This window comes from Fonsecaea erecta, assembly GCF_001651985.1.
Source record: "Fonsecaea erecta strain CBS 125763 chromosome Unknown Scaff3, whole genome shotgun sequence".
Taxonomy (NCBI): domain Eukaryota; kingdom Fungi; phylum Ascomycota; class Eurotiomycetes; order Chaetothyriales; family Herpotrichiellaceae; genus Fonsecaea; species Fonsecaea erecta.
Genome location: NW_017387246.1, coordinates 252485 through 272843, shown reverse-complemented (window position 1 = coordinate 272843; position 20359 = coordinate 252485). Strand labels below are relative to the sequence as shown.

At 52.7% G+C, this 20359-nt stretch overlaps 4 protein-coding genes across 4 annotated transcripts; 2 read left to right on the top strand and 2 right to left on the bottom strand.

Moving 5' to 3' along the window:
* Positions 1-355: 355 nt before the first annotated feature.
* AYL99_03358 (hypothetical protein) lies at positions 356-7870 on the bottom strand (the record flags this gene model as incomplete). Its single annotated transcript, XM_018834874.1, has 3 exons — positions 356-388; positions 489-7472; positions 7520-7870. The coding sequence occupies 3 exons, from the start codon at positions 7868-7870 to the stop codon at positions 356-358; spliced, it is 7368 nt and encodes a 2455-aa protein (XP_018694524.1).
* A 3537-nt stretch (positions 7871-11407) lies between these two features.
* AYL99_03357 (TIGR01456 family HAD hydrolase) lies at positions 11408-12755 on the top strand (the record flags this gene model as incomplete). The annotated part of the gene is made up of 3 exons (XM_018834873.1): positions 11408-11586; positions 11646-11968; positions 11995-12755. 3 exons carry the CDS (start codon positions 11408-11410, stop codon positions 12753-12755), a joined length of 1263 nt encoding a protein of 420 aa, XP_018694523.1.
* A 134-nt stretch (positions 12756-12889) lies between these two features.
* Positions 12890-15184, bottom strand: AYL99_03356 (hypothetical protein; the record flags this gene model as incomplete). The annotated part of the gene is made up of 2 exons (XM_018834872.1): positions 12890-15008; positions 15066-15184. The coding sequence occupies 2 exons, from the start codon at positions 15182-15184 to the stop codon at positions 12890-12892; spliced, it is 2238 nt and encodes a 745-aa protein (XP_018694522.1).
* A 1302-nt stretch (positions 15185-16486) lies between these two features.
* Positions 16487-20136, top strand: AYL99_03355 (hypothetical protein; the record flags this gene model as incomplete). The annotated part of the gene is made up of 7 exons (XM_018834871.1): positions 16487-16944; positions 17002-17041; positions 17090-17567; positions 17617-17780; positions 17832-18935; positions 18997-19491; positions 19558-20136. The coding sequence occupies 7 exons, from the start codon at positions 16487-16489 to the stop codon at positions 20134-20136; spliced, it is 3318 nt and encodes a 1105-aa protein (XP_018694521.1).
* Between the last annotated feature and the right edge of the window lie 223 nt (positions 20137-20359).

The window sequence follows — 20359 nt, the reverse complement described above, 5'->3', positions numbered from 1 at the left end:
TTATCAGCCCAATAGGTACATAATCAAGAACCGTCGTCCTTTTTTGGTCCGACCCGTAAAAACCAATCAATGAACTGACCCATCCCGTACAAAAGAGTTCAAAACTTTCCACTGTCGAAGTTTCCACAGTATTCACAGGGGCTGGATTGCTCCGTATATATACATTCATCCAATTTATCCACCTAACCCATCCCTTCTATCCCTCTATTTAAATATTCATCCCGTATGGTGTCCATTAGACTCGTTAAAGGTGGAACAAGATCATAGCCCCGGCGGGTTCGAGACGCTCTTGATATGAGAGTGAGAAGACTACATAGCGCTCGAACCACCCGAACCGTATGTAGGGGCTCTCAACTCATGGCTTGCTCAATTGTTCCTTGCGGTAGAACTGTGGGAAGAGAGACACAAAAGGTTAGCTTGGCTGATATATATATAACAAACGATGGACAGACGGTGAATGACTGGCGGGAGAAATCGTCGTCGCTTACCTTGAAATATCCGACGCAGATGCTCAGGTTGGCAACCAAGCCGATCCAGAACCAAGCCTGCCAGATGGGGCCCACTCCGCCACTGACGTCCGGGCTGATCGGGCCGGGTCCAATCTTGTTGGGTGCGACGGCTCGGGCGACGATCGTCGCGACCGAGCCAAGCACTTGTGCCGTCACGAGGGTGAACGCGACGTGCACCCGCGTCAGCGTGGCCAAGAGGATCATGCCCAAGCCCACGCCTTGGATGGCATCGAGGGTGCCCAGCCACAGCCACAGTGCGCGGGAGATAAGGGCCGACGCCGTGTAGCCACCCGCCCAGGGCAGGTAGAGGCCGATGTTGCTGGTCCCCCACCAGATCTGGGCCCAGCGGGGGGCTCCAAGACCGATGGCGAAGAGCGGCAGGATCCAGCTGTGCGACTTGGACAGCACACCGAACAACCACAAAAGGCCCGCCCAGACACCAATGAAGAACAGGACGACGAGCAGGAGAATCTGCCACGTCTTGGCGTGCGAACTGCTCCAGAGGAACGACCAGTTCCGGCCATAGGGGGCGGAGAGGAAGAAGTTCTGGATGAGGACGGTGACGAAGAACCAGAGAACAATCTTGCGGCGCAGCAAGCTCCTGTAGAAGCTCGGCATTTTGCCGGGAGCTTGTCGGTAGTAGTTGGGCAGACCGAACCACATCAGCAGCCCGATGCACCACAGGAGAGCGGCGAGCGGGACCGTGATAGCTGTGATTTTCCAGGTCGAGGAAATGGGATCGGGAGTGCTGACGAGCGCGTCGGACGTCCGTCGGTTGAGATATGCACCCCAGTACCACAAGGCCACGACGTAGATTTGCTGTGTACCTTGAATCACGCAGGCACGGAACACCCACGCTTTGACCTGGGCACCACCTTCGTCACCAAAGTTAAGAGCAAAGAAGATGGAGCCCGACGACGAAGCCACCGCGTACATGCCGGTTCCCACATTCTGGATCCATCCGCGGCCGCTGATTGTAGAGCCATAATGGGCCGTTCCAATGAGAAGGAATGCCAGACCGTAAAAGAAGAATGGCAAAGACAGACAGAGCCTGGACTGGAAACGCCGGAAAAGGAGCCACCAGCAGATCGACGTGGCGAGATAGATGGAGGCCACAGCATAGAGCTTCTCTGCAGTCTGACCAACCTCTCCAGTCAAAAGAGTGATCTGGTAAGAGTTGGCCGCGATGATTTGTCCAAAGCCCATGAAGAAGGCATATACGGGCCAATCTCCAATACGTAATTGCATCCATTTCCGCAAGCCGGTGGGCGGCTTGTAGTCCTTTCCCAACAAAAACTCTTCCGCAAGATTGTTTGGATCGGGTTGAGAGTCGACGTCGGTGTTGCCTCCATAGATAGAAGGGGCGGCTGAAGTTGGGCGAGACTCACGATTAGTGTGAAAGCTTGTGCGACCAGAGGGAGCAGCAGTATGCCTTCCGAGTTTAACATTGCGGAAAGTGTCGAACCACTGCTTCTCCGACTTGATCAGGAATTCTTCAATGCACGTCGCAGACTCCGAATTGCTGCCCTTGAGATCTTCGAGTTTCTTTTCGAAAGCTTTTGCAAACTCGCCATTGCTGTCCGTGAAGAATGGATCAACCTTCTGCAGTTGGAAGTCGGTCTTTTCTCCGACTATAGTGTTCATGGAGAGCAATGAGTTGGTACTCGAGACGCGGTTGTGGTCCGAGAAAGCGGGTGGTGGAATGAGAAGCCCTGATTCCGGTCTGGGTGAGCCTTGCTCAGGCGAGTGAGTATTGTGACTTGAATTTGCTGGAAGGGGCCCGAGCTCCAGTCCCGTAGTTCTGCTTGACCGGCGGGTATGACTTGATTGTGGAATGTAGGGAGAATCGTCATTCACAGCCAGCCGCTGATACCGCCCGCTAGTATGAACAGGCATTGTGATACCTTCTCCATCGTCGTCGTCGAATTCGCTATCCAGGTCTTCTTCGTCGTCCTCGTCCAGATTCTCATTAGGGTTTTGAATGCCGGCTATTCCCAGTCCAGTGTCGTCTCCTTCAACATCGGGTACCGGTGGAAGGGTTGGAGGGGACTCTATTCCCTCATGCTCATCCTGGGTGTCGACATGACCAGGACCTCTACGTGATCCAAGAGAGGCTGAGCGCGACAGGCCTGAAGCCGCCCGTGACTGGCTGGAAGTGGGACGCTCAGATGGGATGTCCTGGCTTTGTTCTCGACTGTGGCCTAGATTCTTGAGACGAGTAGTGAGAGAATGCAAGGCTGCGTAGCTTGTCAACCGCGAATGGCCAAATGTTGGAGTCTGGAAAACAGCCGGTGTGACTGCACCCGATCCGCCAGGCGTGTTCCATACGCTTGATCCTAAAAGATCTGCTGCAGCGGTGTGACGCCGTGTAGCTTCGACCTTGTTGTGGATACGAATAGCCGTAGATTGCAGAATCTCGAGGTCTTCGACCCATTGTGCAACTGGAAATCTCTGCTTGGCCGATCGAGCCCTCATCAGGGCCCGAATCTCCGTCTTCGAGCTCAGGGCTTCGTGGATGGCTTGCTTGAACTGATGAAGCAGATGCGCAGTTGTAGTAGACTCGACGGTGTACCACCAACCAGGCATTTGACCCAATCCTCCAACTCTGGCTCCTACTCCCAAGGCACCTTTTCGACCGAATTCGACAGCGACAAGCCCAAAGGGTTCGTCTCTCGAAGGAATAAGCGCAAATTCGGCCCCGGAGAAGATGAATGGAGGTAGAGCTGTGAAGACAGGCTTGGAAAAGACTCTGCCAGGATACAACTTCATCATTCGATCCAATTTGAGTGCCGCAAATTTCCCATGTAGGTCGATGACAGGCCCAATCGTGATGAGCTGGACATTTGGGTTCGACTCCAAGATTGACGGGAACACGTCTGCGATTAGGTCAACACCCTTTTGCATCGACCAGCGTCCGACAAAAACGAACAGCTCGGCATTTGGATTCTGCTCCAAGCCAGCCCATTCCTGAGCTTGACGCTTTAATTCAGGTCGCGCGGCTTCAAACTCCGGGTCAACTTGGATATCAGCTTCGTTGGGAAGCTTTTTATCCCACTCGCCAGTATCAGAAGGATCGGGATTGGGGAGCTTGCCGACCTTCTTGAGTCCCCAGAATATGGGGTATCGGGCATATGACCGCTTTCCATATTTCTTGGACACGCCCACCGCTCCGAATCCTTGCTGATGCAGTCTCAAATACGAGGCTCCGGCATGGAGAAGGTTGAAGACCTCACCAAATTGGACGTACCGCTGTACCAGCTCAGAAGACAGATTGAAGACAGAGCACACCTCGTCCCGTTCCTGCTTTGTTCGCATTGGCCACAGTCCCTGAAATTCGGCATTGTGCAGGGACAAGCAAGCAGGGATTGTCCTCGGGAGGAGGTAGAGTGGAGCGACCGAGCCGTGGTAATCATTGATGTGATAGAGGTCCACAGGAAAGCGATTGAGGGCTTGGGCAATGCATTGATTCCACGCCGAATAGTAAATAGCCGAAGAAAGGTCGTCCATTCGGGGCGGATAAGGCTCAGACTTGGTTTGCTGCCTGAAGACTGGTGCGTCGAGCAGCACGTAGGTAATGTTGCGCAGAACATGATACTGGACCTGGACTTCATATGGCTTGCCAAGGACTGTCACTGTCATCGGGTCCGCTTTCTCGCCTTCCGGATAGTCGACACCTCCAACACAGGGCACAACCCAGATCAAATCTTGATGGCCAAGGTTCTTCCCCATCAGCTGTGCCATGACACCGAGGCCCCCAATCTTGATTTTGATACCCCAATCCTCGATATCGTACTCCATGGTGGCGATCAGAACCGTGCGTCGTTTTTGCTGGTCGATGACAGTGTCCGACGGCTGTAGGAACTTTGGTTTGCGGGAGAATTTTGTCAGGATGCCTGGGGATGCTTCCTCATCGACTAGTTTTTTGAACTGTCTCTTGAAGATCGTTGGAATTAACCCAGTCTTCTCTGATATGCCAACCTCGTTGAACTTGATTTGGTAAAAAGATTGCATAAATGACCATACGCCAAATGCCGCGGTGATGACTGGGACGACCCAGAGGAGCACGTAGAGGATAAGTTGAGTCCACATATTGCCGGAGGGCAGCAATTTGAAATGCAGACTGCCATCGTCGATGACAATTCTCCATCCGAGATGTGGCTTTGGAGGTGGCTGAGTGATGTTTAGAACAACCGCAGCGAGCGATGAGGGAGGTAGACGATCAAGCACCGAGTCTCCGTCGGCATCTCCCATTACAATTGTCTGATCAGGTTTTCCATCTGGGTTGAGACCCCAGACATTGATTTGGGCAAGCGCACCCTTCAGACTCCATTCAGTCATGAAATGATGGGTCCATGTTGAATTGCCCTCGAGCTTCATTTCGTTTTCGAGACCAGCGTCAAATCCATATTGGTTGTACGGCCCATTCAAGAAAAGATGAGGAAACCTCCGGGGAGTGCTGAAGCCGACATCGCCCTGTTGGATGTGGTCGCTACTGCCGGCAAGACGACTGAAATACTCCACACGGACATGCGTACCTTTCCAGGACTGTAATTTGGTTCCAGTCCACGCCTGCTTTTCGATCTGGGTTTTCCCTCCCGTGTAAGGCATCCAGTCTGAGAAAGACGAACCCCAGTTTGTTGAGTATCGCCATTTGTCTGCCCCAGCTGCCGTATGCGAAATGATCAGGGAGCCGTTCTCGCTCTTGCTGAGAAGACTGGACGAGTAGTTTGCTGTCCTGGTGAACACGATTGGATTATCTCTCTGTCCGATACGGAACAAGAAACGATCAACAGCGTCCGTAGGCTCTCCTGCCTGAGACGAAACATTTCGGACAGAAATTGCGTGGACGCCATTAGCCACATTGTTCAGGGTGGCAGACCAGGACCAGGTTGATGCAATTGCGCCGACATATGGAGGAGCTTGAGGTTCTGCAAGATTGGTACATTGAACACTGTCTTGGTCGATGGTGGGAGTTGTTCCCAGTTCAGTGGTGGAATTGAACGTGATGCCGTTGGTCACGCTTTCGCAGTCCATTTCCACCGAGAAATGAAGCTCGATGTTGACGGACTCGGTGCCATTTGCGCCAACCTTAGACTCGATGCGCACGTCGTGGCCAGGGACAAACTTCGTGATCATCGGTTTCGGGCCTACCCATTGATCCACCGGAACGTAGGCTCTAAAGTCGTAAGCGGCCATCTGTAGGCTACTCAGACAGCCGTTCGGATTGGTTGAGCCGTTGATTCCCAAGTGATGAACGCTGCCCGCAAGGGTCTGCTCATCGTAAGGATAGAACAGATTTTTGACGATCGTGCCGGCATCGTATGGAGCGATCAAACTGGTAGTATTCAGATCTGTATCATTGTTGTTGCAGTCGAATGTATACGTGGTCGATGCGTTCGCATTCGAGTAGAGTAGCCAGACGGGGAGGTTGCCGGCGCCAGTGTCACCAAGATCTTGTATTCCAGGAAACGCGGAACGCATCACTGACCACATGCCGGTCTCGGTTGTCACATTACCGGAACCAGGGTACTGGATTTGTTGGGTCTGGTTGGACAACTGTTGCAGGAAAAACCCATCCTGCAGAACCGGGAATTGTTCTCGTAGTTGATTCATGTGGTGAATTATGTTGCGTACAGGGTGCGACGGGTCTCTGTGATCGTAGCTAACTGTCTCATCCTGGCAGCCATGACGCGATGCGTTCAGGGGCATTCTGAAGAATTGCGTCGAATCGAGACTGTAGCAACCATGAGTCTGCCAGGCAGTTGCTGAAGACATTGCTTGCCGACCGAAGATGTAATTTGACGCCGTATTATCGAGTACATAGAATGCCTGCTCTTCGCCCCATAGCAGCAGCGGAGCACCGGGCATGTGGATCGTGGTGATGAAATGGCCCAACAGCTGGCGATGGATCCCGTCGGTGATTGCTGGCCATCGAAAGACATCCTGATTTGTAACTCCGTACATGTGCCGGGGGTCAACCTTCCCAGTATTCGGGTTGACAAAGTCATTCGTGAGCAGAAAGGTATTCCACATGTCCACGAAGTTACGGGGAGCATCATAACCAGCCTCCAGGTTACCGTCCATGCCCAAGAATCGTGTCAGAGTGCGATAGACTGTGTAATGGAAGGCGGCAGCATCGAGGGCACCGTGTTCGGGGTCTCTCAAAAAATATTTGTCTGCAGAGTTGTTGGTCATTGTAGCCGCCATGGTCAAGTTCTCGGGGATCATGTCAGGCTGTCTCCCACGGCCCAGGAAGATCGACCCGAAGACGTTTCCGCCGGTAATCTCACCAGGGGTGAAGAAATTCTCTTTGCCGAACCGTCGCGCGCACCGGCGCATGGCATCATTCATAGAGCCCATGGCGTCAACCGTGGACTGTGTGGCCTTATCATATCGGTATCCGTCAATGTCAAGCTGCGCAATCATCATACAATAGAAGTTCTCGAGCTTCTGGCGGACAGGCTCGTGCCACTCACGCAGACGATCTTGGACGGAAGCGAATTTTGACAGTTCACGACGCCAGTCGGGGAAGACACCAAAGGCCTCGGTGTCGCCATATTGGTCAAACTCGCTGTCATAGCAGCCGATCATTTGGCTTGTCACGTCTTCACCAACAGGGAATCCCGTCTCCAGCCAGAATTTTGGATATTGGCATGTCTTATTGTAATTATTTCCGAAGTGGAAATCATGATACTGGCGGTCTGATTTCCACTGCACTTGATGCTCCTCGAGCGTGAAAGGTGTCGTGGTATTGAGGTAGCCCTCAAATCCGATGAGGTCCCCCAGCGTAGCGAATGTATTGTCCAGGATGACGTACATACCGCGAGCGTGGATCTCTTGTATAGCAGCCCGCCACATGTCGATAGTGCCGAAATGTTGGTCCAGGACGGAGAGGTCGAGCGGGGAGTATTGATCGTAACCCCAGGGTGTGTTTATGAAGGGAGAGCCGGCAATATACAATCCCTATATTGGTTAGCCGGATGCTGTGGCTGGGGAAATGACGGCCATACCTTGACTCCCATGCCATGGAGGTAGTCCAGCGTGTCAACCAGGCCTTGGAGATCGCCTCCATGGCGCATCTGGTTGGAGTTCGGGTCGTGTTCATATGCTGTTCCGTTGATATTATCGTTGCTTGGGTCGCCATTGACGAATCTGTCGAGAAAGAGGGTATAGAAGGGAAACCGCCAATTCGATGGCGAGGGGTGGTACTGATGGTCTGTCCATTCCCCCCAGTAGTCGAGCGGATTCTCTGCTGTTTGGTTCTGGTTAAGATTATATTGAACGAAAGCTGGATCATATCTGAGTGCCCTGCAACTCGACAAAAAGAGAAAAGTGGCCCAAGCGAAGGTATGAAGAAACATGTTGTAGATAGGGAAATAAACGAAGGACTGTCGTTACGACAACGGTAACTGTGAAAGCGAACGTGGCATCCGTAGCAGGAGCGAGTGACTGGGGAATGTCAAGTCATGGAAGAATAGAAAGAGGGTGATAAAGAGAGGGCGTATCAAAGAGAAGGCGAGGGAGAAAAATCGTAAACTTCCCCAACGTAGGTCAGATCAGCCTACCACACACCATGTGCTCCATTCTGCAACAGGAGAGACGTGCATGGAAATGATGAGAACGAGCTCAGCCTCTGTCCCAAAGAGTGTGGCTGCCAGAGCTCAGCCGGAGAATACTTGATCGACCAGCGTAGTCCTCGTCACACAATCCAGCAGGTGGGGAGACGTATGAGACATGGTAAGCATCGCCATGGGAGTTTTTCTTCGAACCATGCACGAGCATCATGCGTCGTGGCGAACCCTGAATGGATTCTGGGACGGGAGGAACCTGAGGGATCCAGGAACAGAATACGATGACCCACGCTCAGGATCCCACATGCGGTGCTCTTGTTGTGATTCTGATTTACGAAAGCTGAAGGCAGTCCAAGTCCAACCAGCTGACGTTCAAGTATCCCCGGCATGTCCATAAAAAGAGCATGGTGATCAGGCAACAACATTGTGTGCTTCCAGGTCACGGTACAATGAGACAGCCAGATAATGATCTTGGCCGAAAATGGCATTGTGGCCATGCCCTGTCGTGACGAGGCGATAAGTGTTAAAAATCCAAACGTGGATGGCAAAGTGATCCATAAGGCTGGAGACAGAGGGGTAGACGAGCAGGATAACCCATGAAGGATTCGACAGGGGAATACTTGTTGGCGAGCCGGGATGAAAGCGGGTATTGGCCCAGCTATACTGCTCTTTTTGGTACGGGAGGCTGTGGTCCAATCGGCTCCTACGTGGTATAGGCTGGCGAGCGGTGCGAACGTTGCATGAAAGGTGCATCGAGCCAGGGCCTCCCCTGTCCCATCTCGCTGGCGCTTCGTCATATCGTCGGCAAAGGCGGACTCAGCGTGCCTGGGATTTTGTTCACTATGCCTGTGTCATCACCGTATCCACAAGTAAAATATTACTTTCCACATCCGAAAGAGGCCATCGTCACCTTTGCTCGAGCTTACCACAGACCAAATCCCGTGTTGGGGATATCAGCAATACGCGATTTTGGCGAGGGCATTTCCCTTGCTGCTGTCCTTGTGTTGCTGGTGGTGAAGTGTGGCTGCATGTGACGCAAGCAGTGCCCCAAGAACGCCACCAGGACCCTACATTCGCATTTGACGTTGCTGCATGCATACACAAGGATCAAGTGCTCATATCTACGCTCTCATGTTAAGGTTGCAGGGGGGCTTCAGAGAAGGGGACCAGGCGCCGAGAGGACCTAATAGCATGTTGAACATAGGCATTGCATATAGTCAGGAGCTGAAGAGCGGCTGTTGCAGGGTGAAAATTTGGTAAAACCGGAAAACTGGGACGAGGAGGATGGAGGATGGAGGATGGAGGATGTTGGTTGGAGGTTGAAAGTAACTGCGGCTGCTGGGCGACCCGCTTATCACGTTGTCCCGCTCGGGAATAGCGGCCGAGCGGCGTCTCCTTTTATTTCCCTCTCGCCGTCTAGTTTTTCCGGCTTGGCAGCCCACAATCAATCCTTGTTCCCTGCCACGCCTCTCGCTTCGATTAAACCGTGATCACCTCATGCCTAGCATTCCCTCCTACCCACATGAACGCCACCTATGTATGTGACTCGGTACCAAGTGTCTAAAATCTCGCCTTGCCGGTTGACAGGGCCCCCGGTGGCTGTGACCACTCCGATTATAGTTTGCACTTGTTTGTCCTGAGTACAAGTACAAGTATACATATACCACGCACGATCAGATCTCTTTGCCATATTTATCACTCTAGAGGGCCCGACCCGTGACAAAGAGGCTCTAAACGCAGACTCGCCGGCAGATACACGTGAACCCGCTGATCGTCAGCTTGGTCGACCACTGTCAGCCACTCACGGGCAATCCTCCCGCTACCCGTGCACGAGCGAAGTTACGCGAGGCTGTATATCCGATTACTCACCCTTGGATAATTGTCGTTCCACTTGGACGAGGCTTAGTGGTGAGTCGTATATGCTCAACCGTTTTCGGGGTGTCGCAGGATAAGAATAGCCCGTCGTGGATGGCTTCCCCTGCATGAACCTCTATCTCAGTGGATATGTTTCGGGTGAATTGTGGGTTTCCCTTAATGCAATGTCAAACCACACAACAACATGGAGCCCGCAGTCCTCTGCCACATCTCGGCTGCTAAACATTGCTTGTGACGTATCATCCCACTGTGTTGCATTTGCAACCTGCAGAATTTTACGCTTCCCACATCCCAGGAGCCCAGAACCGACTGCCATGACTGTATCGGATAGATGGCTTTACCTCGGACGGTCTGTTAAGGTCCTGGCCAGGACCTCTTCAACGCAACTCGATACCCCCCGCCTAGGTATGAAAGCAGCCGGGCCGGCAGGCCCTGGAGAGAAGAAAGTGGTTATTTTCGGAATGGAGGGCTATCCATTTCCCGACAGTTTCCACCTATGTCCCTGCCCAAACCCGTCCACATAGCACGCCCATGTTCTCCTTTTGCTGCTGTACGAGGTTACAAGGCGATCACAATTTCTCATGTCCACAGCGAAACAAAAATAAAAAGAATGAAACCGTGAAAGAAGAAAGTAGAAAGGAGGCGCACGGCTTATGAGAAACAGGCGGTTTCAGATATCTTCCGGAAGCGGGCACTTGTTTGCACGTCCGTCGATGAAATCCAGCAGAATTGGGCACAGCAAGACTGGCGGAAGGCAACGAGCACGAACTGGTTGCACGACGGTCCACCATCTGGTTGTTTTGTCCCTCCATGCCAGCGTCAGAGCTAGAAGTGCGACGTTTGCCGCCCTCACTTGTACCAGCAAGTAAATCCTTCGGGAAGTAGTCTTTGGGTATTGTCATCCTTCTTTTGATCCTCTGCTGGTTACACGTCAAAACACACCCTTACCATTCCCTCTTTGGGTCAAAGGGTCGCTATGAAGCGTGGCTATAGTGGTGGCCCGTGGTCGCCACAGGTCTCCAGTTTATTTATTTTCTCTCACACGGCAAGATAAGCATGGAGCATGGGCGCCACCGCGATCTGACCGAGATTCGAGCCTAGGATGACAATGATTTCTATCGAAACGAGGCCATTTCCCTGCAGGAACAGCTTTTTGTCGGAGGAGTCGTCCTTGCGATGAAATCAATCTGTAAATGGCCTGACGGGTACGTCTCACGGGTCGGCACGCACGTTATTGCTACGAGTACGAGCCGATTTACGCAGGAATACGAGGTAGTCCGTATGTAATACGGCGCTCGTCCAAGCTTCGTGCGATAAGGCGGTAATCCAGTAATCGCTTCCGGCGACCGGCCCACACTTCACTAATTACTGCCCAAACCACAATGATGTTTTCCTCCCACCAACCAGCCCCATCCACCAGGGAGAGGATGACCATTATTGTTATTGTTGAGGATGCGGGTGCATTGCTCGGGCCTCATTGCGAGGTCCTTGAGTCGTCCACCAGTGCATCCCTCCTCCTTACCACGATGCGGCCAGAAATGGTCCCGCCGATCACTGAACGCCGGGAGACGTTCATTTCAGAGCGATAGCAACGGCAGAGAACAGGCGCCGGACTTTGCATTCGCTTTTGAGTACGGCCAGAGAAGTGTCGCTGCCCTTGTGGGCCCTTATTCTGACATTGCCTCGACAGCATCGACGGTGTCCTCGTGCGGAGCTCGAAACCGATCCCACGTGCCTCGTCGACGCTCCGGTTCCTCCAGCGCAACCGCATCCCGTTCATCCTCCTCACCAACGGCGGCGGCAAGCATGAATCCGAACGCGTCAAAGACCTCTCCGTGACCCTGTCCGTGCCGCTCGACACCTCCAACTTCATCCAGTCGCACACGCCCTTCGCCGAGCTGATCCATGGGGAAGAGAGCCTGCGGCACAAATGCATCATGGTGGTGGGCGGCGAGTACGGACGCTGCCGGAACGTGGCTGAGAGGTACGGCTTCACCAACGTCGTCACGCCTGGTGACATCTACATGGCACATCCGGAGATCTGGCCGTTCAGCAAGCCCTTCCGGCGCGACTACTATGCATCCTTCGCGCGGCCGCTCCCCAAACCGATAACCCGACGTCCCCGGAGGACAGTCTCAAGATTGACGCCGTATTCGTCTACAACGACCCGCGCGACTGGGGGTTGGACATGCAGGTGATCCTGGACGTGATGCTGTCGCGCGAGGGGATCATGGGGACCTACTCGTCCAAGAACGGCGACCTGTCCCTCCCGAACAGCGGCTTTCTCCAGGACGGCCAGCCGACGCTGTACTTCTCGAACCCGGACCTGCTGTGGGCGGCGGACTACCACCTGTCGCGCCTGGGCCAGGGCGGGTTCCGCGAGGCGCTCGAGGGCCTGTGGCGCGCCGTGACGTACAACAAGAACCACCAGCACCACAAGGCGCCGAAACTGTACAAGCGCGTGATCGGCAAGCCCTACAAGACGACCTACACGTTCGCCGAGAAGCAGCTGCTGCGGTACCGCGAGGCTCTGTTCGGCAATTCTTTGAAGAGTCCCACAGCCACCAAGTTGAAACGGGTCTACATGGTCGGGGACAACCCCGAGAGCGACATCCGTGGCGCCAACACCTACGAATCCGCCCACGGCATCCGCTGGGTCAGCTTGTTGACCCGGACGGGCGTGTATAAAGACCAAGACGGCCGACGGCCTACGTGGGAGCCCGCGGCCATTGTGGACGACGTGAGAGGGGCGGTGCAGTGGGCGTTGAAGGACAGTAACTGGCACCAGACCTTGGAATAGAGAAAAAGAAGATGCGAGATAGACCCTGTCGGTCTGTTTTGTTTTGGGACGCTGTTGACAGGAAAAGACCGTTTTTTGTTTATCACGAAAAGAAGAGGGCCCTAACCTTCAAAGCCGCTCACTAGATAGAAAACTTAGACGAAATCAAACGTATCGCCCCATTGATCATTGATCAATCTCCCCACCCTCTCGGTCCCGACAATCCTCTCGAGCTTCAACACATCCCACTTGGAGAAAAGCGCTCTGACCACGCCCTTGGCCCCGCCCGTGCCTCCAGCGTGGCGGGCTGCGTCCTTGTCGGCCCCAAGCCCCAAAAGCGCGATGATCTCGGTCCAAAAGATGGGGTTCTCGGGGACGCCGTACCACAGGATCTTCCGGACGCCCTTGATCCTGTATCGGAAATGATGGTGCGCTCGCTCCGAGTATAGGAGCACGGCGTGGCGGCCGGAGAGGAAGTGCGAGCGCGCGCGCATCACCTCCTTCACGGGCGTGTATTCCGAAATACACCCAAACGAGAGCGACGTCGCGTCGGAGGACGTGGAGAGGTGGTTGCGCAGGCGGGCGAAGTCGACGTAGGTGGGGACGAAGAGCAGGATGCCCCGTTGGTGGCGTGCATCGCGGACGAGGGGTGCCAGGACCGTGGTGGTGAAGAATCTGAAGCGCGCGTCGGAGTCGGTCAGGGGGTTCGGCGACGGGATACGGAGGAAGGTCTGAGGTACGCTCGAGGTGAAGGGCAGGGCGAGGGAGGGTACAGAGAGCATCGCACCCGGATATGTCGGGACGAGCTTCACTCGCCCGGCGATGTTGTGCAGATGGGTCGAGGCCAAGGCGTTGATTTCCGGGGTCAGATAGTCGGAGAATACGATGGTCTGGCGCAGATATTTCGCTTGTCCATCGAGATACCAGTGGCGGACGCGCGAGAAGTCACAGCCATGGGAATCCTTGGGGATATGATTGAGTTGGGAGAAGACGTAGTCCACGTGTTGCCAGTTCTGCATTTGTAGGGCGTTCGCGTGGTCCACGATGACGAGCTCGATGGAAGAGAGGAAATCTGCGTCGGGCGACTTCTTCTTGTCCTTGCCGCTCGGCGTGGTGATTGTGCGCATCAACCCAAGGGGGGAGCCGATGATGATGTCCGAGTTGTAGAAGCCAGAGAAATACTTGATGGTCTTCCTGGTGAACTTCAACCCGATCCGAAAGTCTTCTTCGTGGTTGCCCCCGAAAAGTGCCCGAAAGTCTTCTGGTTTGTCTTGCCATTCATCCTCATCCTCAAAAGAATATGTCTCCAGAAACCGCGCTTTGTTTTCCTGTTGGTCGGGTTCGCTGAGTCTGGCAATGCTTTCGACGAAACGCACACAAGCCTGCTTCGTGGGTACCATGATGAGGACCTTGGGTCGAGTGAACCCTTGGTCACGGAGGTCGAGAGCCTCAGTACCGGAAACTGAAGTCAATTTTGCATTGTTTCGAAGGACCCGATCTCTCGTCTTGAAAATGTGGTTCAGGGCATGCAAACATGATACGTCGCGCAGATGGGTGGAATTTTGAATGTTTCGGCAGCCGTTGACCATGTCAGCATAGTTGAATACAAGTGCGGCCATGGTCTTCTCCTCCGGAGACAGACTGGAGACAACTTTGCTTCCACTATTGCCCAGTCGACGCTTTAGATAAGCATCTTTGATTGATTTGAGGTCAGCGGGCTTGCTGGGAGTCTCCTTTGTGGAGAGAATGGTGCTGCGAACGCCGGAATCCAAGGTAGAGGAGGATGTGTTCCATCGCTTCTGGTCCACCTGGTTGATGGCGTCTTTCAGATCTTGCTCCAAAACCGTCGTGTAATGTTTCTCGAATGGATCTCGCAGGAGGTTTTCCTCATCTTCAGAATCCAGGTCTGCCACATGGCCACCTAAATGCTCTTCGTCCGTTTCCACTTCGTCTTGAAGTTCTAGGGGTTGCTCATTGACATTCATTGCAAGGCTTTGATCTTGAGACACCTCTCCGTTTGTCACAGTCTCTCTGGCTGCATGGCCATCATCGTCTTTGCCGCGAAAAAGCCTTCTTTTCTTCTTTGGAGGTTCAGAACCATCACTTCCGGCGGTGAGCGATTGCAATAAGAGGGCGTACGAGTTTGTTGCATTGTCCTCGTCTTCGCTCGTGGTCTGAGACTGCTGTCCGCCTTCATCGACCTCACTCTCTTCAGCGGCAACCACGGCGTCTTCCTCGCTTTTGGTGTCATCTTTTGCAGCAGCAGCATCATCTCTACCAGCATCAGCGGTCCACGCCACCAACCAATTGTGCTGTTTCCAAGTCACTCACTCTGTTTCTTTTAATCGCGAACTCTGGAAGACATTCTGCTTCTCGATCACATGGTCTCGTTTGGCCGTGCGGGCCTTTGAGGAAGGCTTGCCTCCTCTGCGAAATCTATGCCCAGGCATTTGTTGGCTTCCTAAAATTGAGCAAAGCGCAGGCGATGCGGGGAAAAAAATTATATCGAAATTTGTGAGTCCAACGACTCTCCAATCAACATTACAGAGTAGGGAACATTTTGTTGCCGCTTTAATATTACCTGACAGAAAAAGGTTTGGCATCGTCGGTGCTATGCTGGGCGCTATGAAGCTTGGGGTTTTCTCCATCATCAACAATGACAACTTTACGAAGTACTACTCAATAAGTTGTGTATTGAGCAACCAGGGGGCTTGTATCGACGCTCTAAACTACTTACCGGCATAGCCATCAGCAGCGTTGGCGATTGATTATCCCCTTCAAAGCGATGCACCCCTTGTCTTTCCCGGATACACCCACTTGGTATCTCTCTGCCTGACCTCGTGTCCCTGGTGGAATTTGTGCTAAGGCTTGACCAATATCAACTTTGGCCAAGCTAGTGATGCCAACGTCCGGCACTCCTGTCCGCTGCCGCCGCAGGATTGGGGAAGTAAAGCTAAGTGAGGTGCTCACCCGAGGTGTTCTGTGGTCAGCCTGCGACCAGCCTGCCAATAGCCTTCTCAGTGTGGGATCAAACTTCTTTCTTGGTCGTCTGATACGCAGTACCACTTTTGGACCGGCTCAACTGCGGTATTGAAGTTTGAGTTGATGATGCTGGGAATGGCCTTAGGTGCTTTTACATGCTCGGAGGAGATGGATCGCTGGATAAGAGTAAGGAAGGATGCGAGATTCAAGCCTCACCCCTTCAGCCCCTACTCGTACTCTTTCTTGCGGCAGTGGTCCGCAAAGAGCCAGGCCTCTCGTATCGAACTGTCATTTGGTGACCGCCGTGTCGCATTACAAACGGTTTGGAAATCGTCCATTCGGCTTGAAGCGTTATTCTGCCTACAGAACAAACAATCCTCTGCCTCGCACTTGCAGACTTGCCGTACAGCCAGCTACAGAACTTGTGTCAACTAATGCAGCCTCCCCTTCGACCTAGCATCTGAAGATTGGCTAACGCCCGCAGCCTCAATCACTCAATTCGGATATGATTCGTCTAGAAGCCTTGTGGGGTTGAACTGGCGGAGAAGTCGCGCAACGTTCCTGGCCTGATTTGGTTCAGACAACCAGCGGCAGGATGTCCGTTCATGCAATATGATGCTCTGCCGGTAGAGTACAGACGAGCTAAAGATTCAGCCCTTCAGGTTGATGGGATATTCACGGAGGTGACACTGCTCTCTAAAAGCGTGAGGCTGCACTTCAAACTGGTTGTTTCTCTGCCTCTTCACTTTCCTTCCTTCCAGCAATTCAAGATGGGGGACTCATCCAAGCTTCAGGCGTACAAAGTGGGCTATCACGCTTCCGAATACAAAAATGCAAGCCTTCCATACGAGAAATCTCCCACGGGGGGTCCAGATCCTGGCAGACAGGCGAATGAGGCTGGGAAGGGTCGCCAGGTGGACGCAGTTTATACCGCCTTGCCCAACCCGGACCTGCCAATCTACAAAAGATTTATTGGCCCTACCCGTCAAATAGTGAACGATTATGACATTCTCCCGAAGCTTGAGCGAGGTCTCGACCAAATAAGCGACGAACAAAGCGTTGCTGCAACTGACTGGGATCACCCTGAAGCTGGAGGCGTCGAGTGTCACCATATCATGGACCGCTGGGGAGTAGATGGAACTGGTAGCAGTTATCAGTTCTATTTCAATTCTGCAGAGCACAAAAACGCGGCTGGCAATCCAAAAGCCAATGGAACTGTCGAATGGGTGTATGGTCTTCTCCTTCGGGCACTTTAAATACGCTGACACAAGCAATTGATTTCCAGACACGTCGGTCTTCGATCTCCAACACCAAGTTTGATCAAGGTAAGATTGTTGTTTAGAAATCTATGCTCTGGCTGAATCTGGACCTAGTCCGCTGTCGATACATACGCTCTCCCGAGATTGGAAGATGGAATTGACAGACTTGTTGATGGGCTTCTGCGACGAATGTTCAGCAGTGAGGAGAAAACATTCGCCGCAGGCTACTATCTACAACCCGGCGTTATTAGATATGATGGAGAAGTCCCGCTGCAAGACGTACCCGATAGGCCTTGCACATTCGTCAATTTCCCATATCTATGCCTTGAGGACCCTACAAGGTTGGAGGCGCTCTCAGAACAGCCTGACCCTGAAAAGAGGAAGTTTCCAGTACGCTCATTATTGCAGTCGCGTTACCGATTACAATTGACCTATCGAAAAGACGGGAAGCAGTCTGTCTCCACCTTGTCCAACGAACAGGTCAACGCATGCATACAACCTACTGTTGCCCACCTTCGTTCCAGCATTTCAGCGGCAAAATGTACCAAAATTGTACATATCCACCAACTCTGGTGCTTGTCTCTCAGTGGAGGTAACAACGAGGATTCCAATGCTGATTGTCCCTGACTAATCTGCTTTAGATACCGTAGTTACGTGTGCTCCTATCGAAGGCGAGACACTTCACGGGCAGGTCATTTCAGTCAACAAGATCAACCAGAATGAGCCCACCGTAAACATAGTGCTCGATTATAAGGGTCGCCTGAAGCGTTATAGATATCAAAGGAGTCAATGCGACTCCTGGTTTGTATGTTCAGCCACGTCGAATGACTAGAATGAGCTACTGACGGGGCAACAGCGCTTGTTGAACAAGCACAGACAGATATTGCTCTCTAAGGGGCTCTTCGGAGACGAAGGCGTACCGAAAGAGCAATTCAACCTATTCTTTCAAGATGAAACAACCAAAGAGACGGAAGTCACGGATTTAAACTGGCTGGAGGTCCTGGAAAAGTCTACTTCGTCAAATCTGGAAATCACAATCAGACCCAAAACACCAGGAATTGGCTTGGCTGGAGCAACTGCTTTGAGTCAAACGTCTCAAAACCACCAGATTTCGAAACCTAATCAGCAGGTCGTGGCTGACCCACTGTTTCCAGCGGTGAACAAGGAGACGAACAAATCATCTGAAATTCGACATCTCAATCAATTCGAGCGCAAGGCCATCAATACAGATCAGGAGGAGACATCTCAAGTATGCCTCAAGAGTGGTGCTGACATTGCTCTTGACTCGCCATCAAATCCAAGTCCAGAGGAGTTTGCCAACAGCCTGGACAGCGATAAACGCCCAATCATTCCTTTTTTCCAATGGCGGTTGCGCAAGACCACAAAGCCAGGTGCCGAGAGCACCAGGGTCGGACGCAGCCGGATCGTCTTGAATAGAATTTCCAGCAACCTGTTTGAAAGATATCGAGAACTGTTCTATGATGGGGATGTCGCCGCGAATGAGCTGGACTCATCAATCTTGACAAGGATGTCGAAAATGGGAGGATGGACACTCGAGCAATTCGTCAAACAAACCAAAGATGATGCACTACCCAGTGCTCCAATCACCTCTCTCATCGAGGAAACCAGCGCAATTTTAAACCTATTTGTGCCAAATGTTATCGACCGAAATACGCAACAAAATCCACTCTGTCCTCTTCCGCAGGACAGAGCGTTCAATCCCATAGATACACAGAGTTCCCCTCCTGGCAAATCCAATCTTAGAGAAAGCTCTTCAAACCCAGGTGGTGGACCAGCCACGGAGAATCTCGTTGCAGCAAAGGTTCAAGACTCGTCTCGCAAACCAGTCACAGCAACCACAGGAGTGAACACGAAAACCGAGCACAAGACCGTACACCCGGGGATAGAGAACCACACAACTCTGAAGCTCTTCAGAGAGGCCTTTGGAGAAGTCATTATGGTGAGTCGGCCGAGCAGGACGTATTATTTGTTGCGTAATGTGCTGACGCCGTGCAACACAGATCTTGAAGATGGCACCGATTCCTGAAGAGGTTCTCCAAGAAATCATCGAAAGACTACGAGTTATACACAAGGATGCCTTCTCCTTGCATCAAGGAGTTCGTTCGCTTTCTGGGATGCAAGAGCATGACAACGACCCCGAGTTCGGTGGTCCTGCCATCTTGCAGAGGGCCATTACGGAGGCGTTTATCCGCCTGGTCTACATGTATTTTGGACTCCGGCAGTGTCTCTGGACCCGAAACAAAGATGAGATAGGCCTGAAGCCCAAGCTATATAAGTGGGCGTTGAATCACGGAAAAATCTGTGCCGAGAAGCTCCTAGAGGCTAAGAACGACCTCATTGCAGAAGCTGGCGAGCTTGAGAAAGAACCGCCATATGGTCCGATGGTCACGCCTGAGGCCGTCATCGTCATGCTTTTGGATCGGCTCAGCCAGAACGTTCACGGAGTCGGCACCTTCGATCTAGGAGACATATACGGGAGAGTGATAGAGAAATTGGTCGGTATCACAGCAAATGCCGTTGTTGTTGTTGTTGTTGTTGCGACGCTAGCTAACGTGGCGTAGGCTGCAGATGTCGAGTTCAATCCGACCAGGTCGCTACTGTTTGAGATCAACAAGACGTCGGAAGAGCTCGACATTGTCCGCGACGTGTTCAAGCAGCAGGAACGAGTCTTGTTGCTGTACCGCACGTCTCTAGACCCGGCGACTTTCACCAAAGGCAAGGCGGGGATTGAGCGAGAGACGAAGTTCCCATGCGAGGACCGATCCATTAGCGCCGTCCTCAAGACGGTTCGAGAGAACATCAGCGACTTTGACGAGCTCAGGAACCGGATATCGCAACTGCGGACCCAGAACGTTCAATTAGTCGAGACCCAGCAGGACGAAAACAACAAGGCGATCCTGGTCTTCACCGTGGTCACCATCCTATTTCTCCCTATGTCATTTGTGACAGGGTATTTCGGAATGAATCTACAAGACATAGCAGACACGAAGTCCGGGACGGGCCATTTCTGGGCTGTCGCTGTGCCCTTGACGTCGGCCATTGCCATTCCGTGTCTGGTGCTGGCATTCTGGGGCCCGATTGTGCGATTCTGGCACCGACTTTTACAAAAGAAGTCAGGGCAGGAGGTGACCTGGGGATGAATGGCCTTTTCTATTAACTTTCCAACTGTACAATACTCCCAATACCAGGGCTCGTGCTCGCCCTAATCCATTTCCATACAAGCGTCAGCCGCGTCCCGTCGGAGTCCACCTTTGAGATTCACAAAAGTGCGATGACTAGCCATTACCATTCGAGCAGACCAAACCGAAAGTCGAGCGTCAGGGCGCTCGGGTTAGGAAGGCGTTTGTGTCAACTTCCCGATCC